Source organism: Danio rerio, chromosome 20 (genome assembly GCF_052040795.2).
Source record: "Danio rerio strain M-AB ecotype USA chromosome 20, GRCz13ab, whole genome shotgun sequence".
NCBI lineage: Eukaryota > Metazoa > Chordata > Actinopteri > Cypriniformes > Danionidae > Danio > Danio rerio.
In genome coordinates, this window is record NC_141040.1 from 41599758 (window position 1) to 41615233 (window position 15476).

General features: G+C 34.3%; 1 protein-coding gene and 1 long non-coding RNA gene across 45 annotated transcripts in view; one reads left to right on the forward strand and one right to left on the reverse strand.

The window, feature by feature from the left end:
- LOC147839402 (uncharacterized) overlaps positions 1–15476 on the reverse strand; it is a 44385-nt gene that overhangs the window by 21176 nt on the left and 7733 nt on the right. The window lies entirely within an intron of this gene.
- The window catches only part of adgrg6 (adhesion G protein-coupled receptor G6), an 87095-nt gene that overhangs the window by 21079 nt on the left and 50540 nt on the right, over positions 1–15476 (forward strand). For 21 of the 44 annotated variants that reach the window (XM_087297321.1, XM_087297313.1, XM_087297325.1 and 18 more), the window contains 2 exon segments: positions 3923–4276; positions 9600–10220. In XM_087297321.1, the coding sequence (XP_087153447.1) occupies positions 3923–4276; positions 9600–10220 (975 nt within the window). 44 annotated transcript variants of the gene reach the window in all.

Below are 15476 nucleotides of genomic sequence, written 5' to 3' on the forward strand. Positions count from 1 at the left end.
AATTTGTTTTATTATAAACAAGTTTAGATTTGTCCATCTGTCGAGTTTTGGAGATGTATGCATTACTATATGAGGGATAAGAATAGGACGTGTGTCTGGGTATAACCAACACTTTTTTTTTAACACTCTTCAGTAGCTGGAAATTAGAACAGAATTTAGAAATAGTTTTGAAACTAACTTTGAGCTTAACAAACAAAATTAAATATGTAGGCTAATGGATGTCTTCAGCGGAGTGAGTTTCCACCGTTTCCCTATCCATAAAATTAAAGAAGTAAAGTAAAAAGAAAGTAAAGAGGCCGAATGGAGAAGGCTCATTCTTTATCGTCAAGCAGATGGTCTATGTAACTGTTTTGCTCAAAAGACACCCATTAACTCATTAAGAAAATAAGCACAACCCTGTTAGACCGTGCGCCAAAGCACAGAGCGTATTTTTCCATCCTTAAAATAGCAAAAGTGAATTTGGACACACCCTTGATGCTTTTGCGTCAAAGAGTATCAAAACAAATTTTATTGTTTTAAGTGAAAAACCTGTGCTAAAACCTTTTTGCATTTGCAAAAGTAGTGGTAATAGCCATTCATGGGTATCTGTAATTAGACTTCTAAGCAGAGTAAAAAAGAAGAAAAAGTGTGTCGTTTTGATTTGTTGGCAGGTTGGATCGAATTGTAAGTGGTTTGAAATCCAGCCTCAGTATCAACTGTCCACTCTGGTGAACACAAGGCATGCAATGACTCTCTGAAGACTGCACAGTCTGTGGTTAAGGTTCTGTCCCCTTAAACAAGAGATCATTTTCCCTTTCTCTGTTGGATGCCCTTTATGGTTCTATTAAAGAGCAGTTCCCACGATTAAAATATCCTAACTTTATTGTCCCCCACCTGAAACCTGTATAAAGCCATCAAATTCCAAATTTCCTGTTTCTCCAGAGGAACTGTCACTGTAGATGTGAATACTCAGTTTTTTGTTTTGATCATCAATGGACCACAATGCTTGGAAATCCTTGATGCAAAAACTTTCACAATTTCATGGATGAAAATTTAATTTGTTGTTCTCAACAGTATCATTAACAGAAGGGAAAATTTGATTCCGCAGAGAGAGAGAGAGAGAGAGAGAGAGAGAGAGAAAGTCATATGAAGTATTATTTACATGGAGAACATATTGTAAATCACTGAAATGAGTTCATCCTTTGACAGTTGGAATTGATTATGAAATATAACCCTCAGTAATGTTTGTTTACATGCATAAGATTTGTCCCGGGGAAGCCACTGGGTCTTTAGAAAGTTAAATTGCTCAGTTTGCCAAATTGTGTTGTGTTTTTTTCATATGTGCTGTTCAGGACTGAATGAACAGACGCCATTGTCTCTGAGTCAAATCTCTATGTGCAAGAGTTGCCTTGAGGAAGCTTATAGGATGTGGTTGGTGATGTGGTTCACATTTCTATCAAATAGCTAAATTGCAGTTTACAAATGGCTAAGGGATTCCTATATTTTAGGGTGCTTTTACACCTAGGAATTTGTTTTGGAATCTGTCTCGTTTGCCCTGTTAGCATGGTTCGTTTGGCATAGGCTATGTGAAACCCGCAATTGCGTTTGGAATCTGCACCAAATTAATCTGTCTTAGATCACCTAAACGAACTCTGGAGCGGATTAATTGTAGTGAGAAAGCAATACGACCCAACAAACTAATGAGCCTGGCTAGCCAGTGTATTATGTCTACGTAATAGCCATATTTCTGGCTATATGAAGAGAGAATGATGAGTAGGGCGGGATGTCATTCCTACCAGTAAATTTGCGTTTCATGTCGAATACGAAAGTGAAAGCATGCTAAAATATTACTGAGTGCTGTTTATTCGTTAGGAAAATAATAATTGATAATTTGTATTATATTTAAATCTTATACAATTTTGTATTAGGCCTATTGTTTGGTTCATTTCTGCACTGACACCTTGAAAAAAAGATCAGCATTGATCTGCTTCATGATCTGACTACAGGATCGGTTCATCTGTTATTTTTCTCTATAATTTAAGCATATAATGCATAATTCTGGCCAAGGTTTTTTTTTTTTTTTCTTATTTTAGTAGATTGATTGATTCAATAGATAGATTTATACATCCCTTGGCAACTGAAAGGATGCTATGTATGAGAAAGTCTTATCTACCTGATTGGTGTCAAAATTAAAGTGCACCCTTTCCCTTGTAATATCTTATTGCTCATCATCATGAATTAAAATAACAACGCGACAGCTGAGCGGAATTCTTGGGATTCTAAAAAATAAACCCTGAAACTCTGACCATTGTGAGGAAAGTTTACTCGCACATGACTTGTTTTAACGCACCAAGAACAAAAATAAACATAACAATTTTAATCCCTAATTAACAATTTGTTTCAGAACAAAGCAATACACAGGTGTGAAAGCACCCTTATAGTCTTTCATAACTTCAATTCTAGAGGTTGACATATACAATAATCACATTACAGGATGTGCAAATTCATAATTGAAAGGTCATAATTAGTTTGATGTGTGGATTAATTGCAAACTAAATGTCAACTCTGGTCTGCAAAATTGTATCACTTGACTACGTGAGACCAATCGAGGATCAAAACATAACCTCTCTGGACAGAAATTTAAAACATAGACCAATTGCTTGCTTTTTTAAATGTCTCATCATCTTGTTTAATCCCGCCCCTTTCCGCAGCACTGTACTACAGAATTTTGCATGCACAAACTCTAGTGTGACCTTAGCATTAGGCCCAACTTAGCAAATGATCATGGAATGAGTGGGATAATCAAAGGCTTGCTGTGTGTTAAAGGGTTTTAATGCATTTCATCTGCACTTGCGCTTAGAGTGTTGCTTTGCCTCCACGTTGTGCATTAATATTCTTTAACGCACAGCAAGCCATTGATTATCCCTTACTTAATTCATAGTAAAGGTACAGATCAACAACTTCAGTATTATTGAACTGATGGTATTACTGAATATTAGGAATCTTTTGACCATGCATGAGCAAGCAAATGACCACAGTAACGAGAAACCCAAACTCTGACCAACAACATGAAAAGAAAAACTAAACAAAATCAAATAAAAAAGCCTTGTGAGAAACTAGACTCAGTCTACCAGTTCTTCTCGGGCTTATATTAAAGAACATGTGATCGGGGTGCACTCATACACTAGCATTAGTAGGGAAACAAGAGCTGCATTTTGTCCAGCAGGTTGTAACATGAAGATACTGTAGCTTTACCAACTGCCAATTTGCTCACAGTAGGTGAATAACTAATCATAGCCATTAAAGGATTAGTTCACCCCCAAAATATAAATGAAGTCATCATTTTCTCACCCTCACTGTGTTCTAAATCCATAAGTAAATTGATCATTGGATCGTAAATGATATTTTCAATGCTACTTGAGACATTTCTGTCCTTCACTTGAAAGTCTATTCATCCAAAACACTTTTTTACTCTTCTGAGGAGACTTCAGGAGGTTCATTTAGGCTTTAATTTGTCTATAAAATGCATTGAAAACTTTTATGTGATTAACACATTTCATTTATGCTTTTATTCATGTACATTTATTCATAGGCACTGGTGTTGATTTTAAAACTGTCAATTTTGCACTGGTATCTTACAAAAAAAATACATAAATAAATTTAAAAAAAAAAACATAATGTGTTCAAACAGCTCCTGGGTTTAAGTATTTGCGCTCAGGTCTGATATAATCACTGCAGCCAGTTGTAATTCAACTAAAATCTCAACCAGGCTTGACATCTGTTTTCCTCTGGTTCTGTCTTTGTCTCTGTCGATGCACTAACCAAGCGGCTGTCTAAACGCATCTTCCTGTTGGCTGATTCCTCTCCTGTCCTCAGCCTCTGCTAAAACCTCTTATCCTTCACCAATGCAAGGTAAAGTGACATGTGCCCTGTTTGCTTGCAGTGGCACAGAGCTGCCAGAGTAGCACCAGCTGCAATGTGGTGCTCACCGACTCCCAGGGCTCTTTTACCTCCCCCTGCTATCCCAATGACTACCCACCCAGCCAGTCCTGCAATTGGACCATACAGGCCCCGGCTGGCTTTATAGTACAGATCACCTTCCTCGATTTCGAGCTCGAGGAAGCACAAGGCTGCATCTATGACCGCGTTGTCGTCAAGACCGGCACCAGCGATGCCAAATTTTGCGGCTTAACGGCCAACGGACTAACTCTCAACTCCACTGGAAATGTGATGGAGGTTTTCTTTAACTCCGACTTTAGTGTCCAAAAGAAAGGCTTCCATATCAGTTACAAGCAAGGTATGTTTATGATTTGGTGCGCTTTAGCACAACATGTTTGTTTACCTATTCTTTTATTAATTCATTCATTTTTTATGTTTATTAATATTTTATTGACTAGTATTTAATAATTTATAGTTATAATTATTTTGTTATATTTATTCATTTATGCTTGTGCCCCTTTGTCATTCACGGGATGCCATTTAATTATGTTCTGCTTTCTGCTTTGGAATTGTAGCTGGGAGGTGGAAAATAGACTTATAGTCATTCAAGAAGAGTTTTAATAAACATAATAAAAGTCCTCACTGACAGTATTATCTAAACTCTACCGTTCTGATTCATTTCACAGCTGCTTACAATTTTTGCTTTGCCTTTCACGCTAGTATCATTTCTACCATCAGTATCACCTCATTGTGTTTTTATGACTACAATCTCAAATTAACTATTAGCTTATTCAGGCTTTCTACTATTCTCTTAGTTTTGTCCTGCAAAATAATTTTAAATCAGTATTTTCTACTAGTTTTTAATGTGGGATATTTGATTTTATTTTTAATAACTTTATAAAGATTAAAATAAAATAAGCAGATTTGAGTAATACGTTTTTTTTCTACCTAAAAGTAAAAAAAAACAAAAAAAAAACAAAACTAAAATCTAAATGTTTAAACTTGCAATTTTACAATATTTTTGAATTATGGCAAAACTTTCAGAGTAATATTTATTTATTTATTTATTTATTTATTTTACCACTAAAAGTCAGTTCATCTTTTTTATGCACTTCTGAAACATCAGTAATTTAGAGTAAATGAATCCAAAAATTAGGGATGGAACGATTCACTGCGAGTCTGTTGAAAATTGATTCAAATATGTGATGATAAAATTGTGTGTGAATGTACAAACCAGCAGACTGAGCACATTGTAAACCATTTGAAATGTTGTTTTGGTCATTCTAAAACGCCTTAGCCATCTCAGTATTAGTGTTATTATATTATTAATTACCTCCAGAACTGTTAAGAGCATCTGCGCCTCATGGCTTCAAATGCCACCATGCGTTCATTGCGTGTTGGCTCGTCTTCTGAGAAGCAAGTCATTTATTAAATGAAGAAAACATTCACGCGATATTCCAGTTTCGCGCATAAATTTAATTCGCATGTTTAATGGAAACATAGCTATAGACTTCCATTTATACTGTATGCAAGCGAATGCGACAGACCAGAAAAGCAAGCTGCGAAAGTGCATTACGTGATTAAGTGAGATGAAACAAAGATCCAAACATGACCTTTCTGTACAGAAATGTAAAATATGGACCGATCGTTTGCTTTTTTGAAAATGGCAAATTGTCTCATTTAATCCCGCCCCTTTTCACAGTGCCATACAACAGACTTTCATATGCTCAAACTCCAGTGTGTCTGATTAGGGTTGGAACTAAACTTTGCAGAACTCCAGCCCTCCAGGACTATGTTTGAACACCTCTGGCATTAACAGAGGTATAAGGAAAACTTGAACAGAACATATGTGACACCACACTTTCATATACAATGGAAGTCAGAATTATTAGCCCCCCCTGTTTATTATTTCCCCAATTTCTGTTTAACGGAGAGCCGAATTGTTCAACACATTTCTAAACATAATAATTTTAATAACTCATTTCTAATAACTGATGTATTGTATCTTTGCCATGATGACAGTAAATAATATTTTACTAGATATTTTTAAGACACTGTTATACAACTTAAAGTGACATTTAAATGCTTAACTAGGTTAATAAGGTTTCCTTGGCAGGTTAGGGTAATTAGAAAAGTTATTGTATAATAATGGTTTGTTCTGTAGACTATCGAAAACAAATATAGCTTAAAGGGGCTAATAATGTTGACCTTAAAATGGTTTTTAAAAATGTAAAGCTACTTTTATTCTAGCCAAAATAAAACAAATAAGACTTTCTCCAAGAAAAGAAATATATTATCAGACATACTGTGAAAATGTCCTTGCTCTGTTAAACATCATTTGGGAAATATTTAAAAAAGAAAAAAAAAATCAAAGGGGGGCTAATAGTTCTGACTTCAATGGTATGATCCAGAAACAAGAGTGCCTGGATACATTGACAGAAACACCTGCAATAAAAAAAGCTCCAAAAGAAATAACAACTCACAATATATAACATTTTGTACTCAAGATAGACAGGTGTGAAAGTATCCATCATTACCTAACCACTTTCTTTTTTAGAGATGTAGAGAGCAACGTAATATTCTGTTATCTTCCCAGTGAATACGTCTGAAAATGAAACCCCTTTGAGAACATGCTCATTAATGCTTAGCATTGAGCAAAGCCTTTGATGCTTCGTCAGCGTCAGACATCTGGTCATGTCAGGAAGCATCACAAATATAAAGTACAGGGATCTAATAGTGCAACTGGAGGTGTATTTTTCCATTCCAAATTGGTTGAGGTTTTTATATAAAGACGGCCAACAGACACAAACATCCGCCAGTTTAAATAAAGCATGTCAGCAAATAGGCCTCAAAAGCAGTGTTTTAGGGTGGGCAAAGGAATATGACTGTCTGGTTTGGAAGACGCTTAATATTCAAGTCTTAAGAGTGAATGCTTAATATAATGTTCCTGACAAACTTGGATGATTTCAGACATTAATGTCTCATTTGACGAAACATATTATGAAACAGTTGATTCACATTTGAATTTAGTTTGTGTTAGCAAATGTTCTGCCGGGTGCCTGACATTTTATTCTACCCATCAGATTATGCTACCAGCACTGTATGTGAATGGTTCTGGGGTTGGGGTTAGGGTTAGGTTAGGGCGATATCACAGCTTCAAATCACACTATTCCACATTACCATTTACACTGGGAGCAAAATCTGATGGGTAACCTATTGCCTCATCAAAACGTGCTAGCTACTTTTGAATGGGAGGTAGGACAATCTGACAAGGAACTGTAGGACAAATCGACAAAACAGCGGTATTATGTTTTCTACTTGCTATATATATTATTTGGTTTTATCACAATATTTAAAAAGTATACTAATTGCTTAGCATATAACTTTATTGTATATGCATATTCAGAGTAAATTTTGGATAAGTTAAATTGCAAAAGTGTCATAAAGTACAATATTTAACACATGCAATATAGTCTTATTAGTGAATGTTTGCTAATAAATGAAAATCAGCAGAGATTACAGCATATTATAAACTGAAAAAATGATTCAGATATGATTTGTTGAATTTACTACATTTTTTGAAGTTAAGTGGTTGTAAATAATTTATTTGGGCTGAATTTAAACAAAGAAATGAAGTTGAACATCACCAAATTTAATTTGTTTGTTTAAATTCAACACATTTAATTAGATATCACAATTTTTGAATGTGTTATTAGTCACTATCAAAGAAATGAACATTAGCCAAGATTAATAAATGCTTTTGTGGTGATTACATTGAATTCAATTAAATAAACTGATGTTAACAGACACTGCAAAAAAAAAAAAAAAAAAAAAAAATATATATATATATATATATATATATATATATATATATATATATATATATATATATAAATAAATAAATGCTGGGTTCCTCACAATTTCTTCATGTTGTCAAAACAAAAATCAATTAAGTGAACTTAAATTAATCGTTTTTACAAATGTAAGTGGATTGAACTTAAAACAATAAAGTTTTCCCAAACAACTTTAAGAATTATATTGTTAAAACTCATTTTATATAAGTACAGTTTGAACAATCACCAATTGTCATATTGTGAGTAAATAAAGTCTTTCTGTACAGAGTTAATGAACAAAAGGCCTATAAATAATCAATGTCAATGGTGTAGGCAAGATTAACATGTGAAAATGTTAATGTTTAAAAAATAAATTGCTTTTTAAGTCTTAAAACCTTTGATTCTGTGTTGATCAAACACTGCCGATGCAACTATCTGAAAAAAAAACACTCTACAAGTTAAAATAATAATTATTTATGCTAGGTTAGAAGTGTCCACAATATCATTATTATGCATGTTTCATCATGATGTATTGAATTATTTGTCCCACTTTCTATTAAAACTAGTTAGAGTTAAACTGCATATCGTTGCCTTGTACTTGTACATGTGTAATGACAATAAAGTTGAATCTAATCTAATAAACTAGTATCTTGTAAACTAATGTTTTAGACAAGTTAAATTGAAAAGTGTAAAAATAAAGTACAGTATTTAACACATGCAATATAGTCTCATTGGTGATTGTTAGCTAATAAATTAAAATCAGCAGAAAAATAGCCATATTATAGGTATTGGGTAAAATAAAATAAGAAATAATGAATTTGATTGGGTAATACAACTTTTGAGTGTGTTATTAGTCATTATCAAAAAAATTATCATTAGCCCAGATTAATAAATGCTTTTGTTGGGATTACATTGACCTTAAATAAAGTGATGTTATCAATTCCTTCATGTTGTCACAACAAAAATTAAGTTAACTCAAGTTAATTATTTGTACAAATTTAAGCAGATTGAACGTAAATCAACTATGTTGTCCCTAAAATACCTTAAGAATTGTATTGTTTAAACAAATTTTATGTAAGTAGTTCGAACAAGCACCAACTGTCATTTTTTGAGTGAATGAAGCCTTACTGTACTAAGTTAATGGGCAAAAGGTCTATAAATAATCAATGTCAATGGCATAGGCAAGACTAACATGTGAAAATGTTAATGTTTGAAAATAAATCGCCTATTAAGTCTCTTAACCTTTGGTTCTGTGTTGAACAACCACTGCCAATACAACAATCTGGAAAAAAAAACACTCTAAAGGTTTAATTAATAATGAATTATTTATGATTTTTTAGAAGTGTCCTTGATGTCAATATTATGCATGTTCATCATAATGATGTATTGAATTATTGATCCCACTTAATGGTAAGTAACCTTAACTACTGTGTGCATCAAAAAATGTATACAGTGTACTTATTGTGTTCATAGTGTATTGCAGAACACTTCTGATGCTCTTGAGGTGATACTTGGTTGTGTGGGTAGGTTTAAGGGTTGGTTAAGGTGTAAGAGATGGTCAACAGTGTACTGTAATTGGATGTAATTACAGAAATTATTTACAGATGATATCAATACAATGTTTTTACACAATAAGAATTTTTTATTGCAGATGATTAATTTCAGTGTAAGTACATATTAGTTAAAGCCACGTAATATAAAGTTGGACCGAATTATTGAGTAATCAGCAAGTGCAATGCCAAGTTCAGATCATCAAGTGGTTTGAATTTTATTAATTCCACAATAACTAAATGCTTCCAATTGTGTTATATATCGCAAAGTCTAACATGTTTTTTTTTTCTTTTGCAGTGGCAGTGACTCTGAGGAACCAGAAAGTCACAATGCCAAAAAGCAGCAAGACTATACTGAGAGTGTCTAATTCAATCTCCATTCCTGTTCTGACTGCCTTCACGGTGTGCTTTGAGATCGCCCGCACTGCACAGAAGGCCACAGAGACCATATTTACCCTAAGCGACGCTGCTGGGACGTCTATTTTGGCATTTGAGAAGACATCAAACGGCATGGAGTTGTTCATTGGCGCTTCCTACTGCTCAGTAGATAACCTTCTCACCAGCTCAGACATTACGGCCACTATGAAACCGCTCTGCCTCACCTGGACCAAGTCTTCTGGCCTTATAGGAGTGTATTTTGGGGGCCACTATTTCTCCAGCATCTGCTCGGCCTCTCAGATTTACACACTGCAGAGTGGCGGATTGCTCCAAATTGCTGGAAAAGGGTCGAGCTCGGTCAGCGTGGATGATCAGAATTTGGATGGCTTCATTTACAACTTCCGCTTGTGGGATCACGCCATGCTCAGCAGCGAGCTGTCCGCGCTCACCTGTGATACTGTGGGTAATGTCGTTGACTGGGATCATTCCTACTGGACTATCCCAGGCTCTAGCACGCAGACCGACAGCACGCTCAGCTGCAGTGAGTATACCGTATCAAATTTATTCTGGTTTATATGGGATTAATAATCAAGAGAGATTATTTTTGGAGAGTTTTGCACACCAGTAATATAATATTTGATAAATATATGAGAGTTTAGGATATATATATATATATATATATATATATATATATATATATATATATATATATATATATATATGATGTGGTTGTAGATAGATAGATATTTAAAATTAATTTCATAGTAAAAAAATATCCTAATAACCTTAACTCAGAACTTCAAGCTAGCGCACTGAACTTTTAGTTGCAGTTGTTACAGTAGATGTTTAAATGCACACAGGATGCAACAAAACAATATTAAACTGTGTGTTTTTGTGTATTTGTAACCCTGCAAATAATATAAGTGCTGTGCATACAGCTCTGCAGTTTTTTTTTATCAAGTGTTCTGTTCACACTGGAAATGCATTGTTATCCAAGGTGTCAATGCAGTCCAACTGAAGTATTTGCAGATACTTTCCAGAAACATATTAATATTTAAACTAGATTTAAATGGGATTTTACTTTGACCGCTACTTGTTCAGTTTCTTATAATAAAAAAAATATGCTGAAAGAGTCTTGAGAACCAAATTTCTTCCCACTTAAGACAGCACTTTTAAAGTCCTTCAAATGCCCTCCAACTTTTGGGTGGAATATAGCAGAAGCAGTCATGACTCACATGCATAACAAGCCTCACCAGGGACTGCTTTCTTCCACTTTGCTAGGTTCCTGAAACTCTAGATGCCCAGCACAGCTTGGGTCAGAAGCCCATGGAAAAAAGCGTCACTTTAAACTATGGTGCCTCAGATCAAAAGCATTAACTCGCTCAGTAACTTTCTGTTTCCTAAGACAGATAAAGCTATACGTCCTGTGTGAACATTTGGTCCGTGTTAGTCTTGGAAGTTCAGTTGGAATTATTTTCCCCGGATAACCTACTCAATAGTTTATATCCCTGTTAAAGACTCCTTGTCTGGAGAACAGAGAGAGCACTGATTCCTCATCCTTTAGATAACAGATCATATCCAAATCTTTAGTGACACTTTGTTTTTACTGTATGTAAATTGGGTCCTATTATGTTCATAAGAAGTAATTTCAGTTTCAGGTATCTTCAGAATGAAGTTTCAGCTCAAATATATTTATGCTTTGCACTTTTATATAAAATTATGGAAGTATATCCTGGACATTTTTTTTTTCAAATGCAATTGCAAATAGGATTAGCTGATTTTTAAATAGGATTTACAATAGCTTTTTCAGTATGTGGATGCATAAATTGTGACAATCCAAATTAGATTTCAAATCCTCCATTATCGTTCGCATTTCTGCAAATGTGCAGTGACTACCACATTTCAAATGAAAAGTCCATTTGCAAAAACACTTCCTATGTCTTACGAGCTATGAACATCTAAATAGCAATACTAATGTAACCTGCCAAAACTCAAATGGAATTGCAAATCGTTTTGCATTTGAATTTCCAATGTCTACACTGAAACCTGACAATCAAACAACAGGGGTGAAACTACTTGGGTGTGTTTTGTATTCGGAAGCCGTGACATATCTGTGACATGTCTGTGTGGAATATTGTTTTCGGGTCAAAGCAGCTGCTCTATTGAATTGAGAAAATGTTCGTTATGACCACTTTTTAGTCATATCACACATTAAAGTCAATTTGATATAAAATCATGGTGTACATATCAGTCTTTGGACTTGTTGCGTCACAGATATCAAAATTTTAACATTAACAAAAAAATGTGTTGCTAATGGACACGTCGTGTTTGAAAGTGAAGAAGGTCTTGTCAGTTTAAACTCCTTCTAGGCAGTTTTCTGAGTGTCCAGACACAAAGCAATTGTACACAAAGTAGTATTTTGGATGGCATGTTACATTAAACTTAAGGTTATGTCAAAGTCACTCACAAAACCTATTAGTTTTTTTGTGTCTCTAATTGTAAACTGTTGCAACAAATCATTCATTTTAAGGAGTTCAGAAACACTGCTTGCTTGAATGTAACCTAAATAGTAGACTTAAATAGTAAAAAGAAAGTCTAAATAGCATAATAGGACCCATTTAAAGACGTCTGAGTGTTGAATGTTTTATTTGATTAAAGGAAAAGGTAATTGCGACGTGACATTCCCATTGAGGCTATACAAAATTTTGTTTATTCGTTCATAATTTTAATTGGATATTGAAGTTCAGTGTGAAGTCCTGCTGTATGAATGCAGTGTGATTCATGTTTTCCAAGGTTTTTTGGATTATCTTTTCATTTAAAAGAGAAGTGTTGTGTTTCTTCACCAGATGCTACTTACATATAACTGCCATTCTCTAACTTGAATTGAGTAAATTGCCTTTACTAACTGTCCTTTTTTAAAAAGCAACTAATTTCTCATCTTCTTTTGCAGTCTGTTTCCCAAATTGCATTCACTTAAAAGCTTCAACTAGTGGTGAGTTTACTGCTAACATGCCTAATACAGTATGTGTGTAACTGCTAGCTTTGCATTGTGAAGGCCATGCATGAAGAAACATATAATCAATGTTTTGCTGTACCTGCAGATGTGTTCATAATTATGTTTTCTGTAAATCTGTATTGTCCAGTGTACTTGTAGAGTGTAGTTTTGAGTTTTCAAATGTTTATGCCAGTATTCCCATCAATACATTAGGCATCACTTTCATGGACGCAATCTCATCAAGCACATTTTCAACTGCTTCTGAAAGTGGTTTAAAGTTGATGAGCTTAAAACATTTTATTTCCCATTAGCATATGTATTTAGCATCATTCACTTGTGATCTGGGGTGCTTTTCCAAACAATGACATAACTTGTGGCTGAACTATCATAGGACGATCCATCGTTTGGAAAAAGAATGATGTTGTGACCAGTGATTCCGTAAGCTGAAGTTTCTCTGTGGCAGATCCATCTTTTGAACCACGTTTGTTATAATGTAAAACGTCCATAATGACACTATGAACGGGGTGGAGTAACAACTTCTTGATAAAAAATCCCAATATTTTATGTTTAACATGCACACACTTCTTTTTTAAATCCAATATTACTTTTGGTAAAAACATGCACTGGTTTTCTATATAAATGTAAATATATGTAAATAGCACATATTCACCTTATTCTTCGCTGACGAGCAGGCGCAGCCATTTGAATCTTTTTGGCTCGTGACTTCCGCTCTCATTCACTTCCATTCATTTTTAGATATTAAGTGAGAGCAAGTAGTTTGACTGTTTTCTGCCGTTTATTATTCCTAGTCATTTCTCCCATAGGCAACTGAATCAGAAGTTTTAAAACAATCGCAAAAACAGGCGCACTTTTGCATTTTAGAATAAGGTCAGTAGGGCCTATGTTTTCTTTATAAATATTATTAAGAATATTCCATATTCTATTCTGAAACATAAAACCACTTACAACAAGCTAACACATACTCTTATATATAAATCATGAGGTTAATGGTTTCAATTTATAGTACTCTATCTATTAAGATATAAACAATATCCTACTTAATAAATAGACTAAGCTACTATAAATTAAAACCATTAATGTAACCTATAGATTTTTGTTTTCACGTAGATTTCACTTTCCATATAGTTTTTGTTGTGAGCGACGGCTGCGTTCAAAATGTCATAAATGTTTTCAAAGTGCACTACGAAAGAAGCACAATTGTCACTATGAAGATTGCTCAAACTGAAGTGTAAAAAATACTTTGAAAGCAAATTACATGTGAGAGAGATGACTTTTTTTTTATTATTCCAAGTTTAAATGTTGGAACATTCTAAAGGAATATGGCTCGGGGAATAGAACACAACTAAAAACTATGATACTAACTACAGCTCTAGAGGTATAGTTTCAATTGTACAAATTTGCAAAGCAGTTTGTAAATGTTTGTTGGAACGATGGATTTGGGAAACACCAAATCAACAAACTGTGTTTGTAACAATGGAGTTGTGACCTTGGTTGGCTGATGATGTTTTTTGGAAACGCACCCCAGATTGACAAAAATCAAGTGTAACCAAACCAAGTGTAATCAGGCCCATGATATCAGTAAATTGAAATTGAGAACAAAAGTTTATACCTTTTTTATCCCCAATATCAGGTAAGAGTCAGGTGATTCGCTGAGGTCTAACATTAAAGAATGATTCCTTCATAAACTAGATTTTGACTAAATATTTTTGACCCTGAACCACATAAGTCAATAAGTGTCCATTTTTGGAAATTAAGATTTGTGCATTATCGGAAGTTGAAAAAATATGATTTTCATTGCAGTATAGAGTACTTTGTTAGGGTAGTACAAAACTTGTCTGAGAGCCACCTATTTTTACTTGATAAAATTGTGTTTAAAATTGTTCGAATTAAGTTCTCAGCAATGCATATTATTAATAAAAAATATTGAGTACTTTAAGAAATTTACAAATATCTTAATGGAACATGATCGGAATAGTCTAATGATTTTGGTCAATGACAAATCAATAATTTTGAATTTACATTTTGAGTTTACCAATGCAAATCTTGACCGGTTTTGTGGTTCAGGGTCTCTTTTTCATTGTGTGTCTTTTATTATTTCGAAAGAAAAAAAAAAAAAAGGATGAGGGATATTTTTTAAAGGTTCACTTTTTTGTTCCAGGATGATATTAGGCTCAAGAAATAGTCAATGAATGTTTTTTTTTTCTTATTTGAACTACATTCCTGTTTCCATTCATTCATTAAAAATCCTTATAGTTTCAGTGCTAGACCAGTTCCTGACCAATTTGGCTTTAAGCTAGCTAGCCTTAACCTTAACAGAAACAGTGTAAGACCCCCTCAGCCCACTGCAGACAGTTAGACGCTGGAACCTATGACACATAACTATTTCCTTCACTCAGTTAAAACCAGCTGTGCTTGTGATGTTGGCATGAAGTCAAGAGGCCCGTGAAGTTGAGCCCAGAGCAAAACTAATGCTGTCACTAATAAGCATGCTTTTAAAATGCTACCCTCCCTTCTTTCCATTGGCTACTCGTGTGCTTCCCTCTCATCCTTTGACAAGAGCGGTGGGAGATGGTGATCCCACCTAGCATGAAAACACAGCAGAAGAAACTCTCCTCAGATCAGCACAGTGTTTTTTTCTCGACCTGCCTTTTAATGCAGAACTTCAAGAAGATCAGAGACTCTGCTACTGTATCATGCTCGATAGTTGCCACAATGCGATGTCTCTGTTAATATATTTAAGACTTCTACTGTCACTTCTTTCCAGTGACGTGCTATGGATTA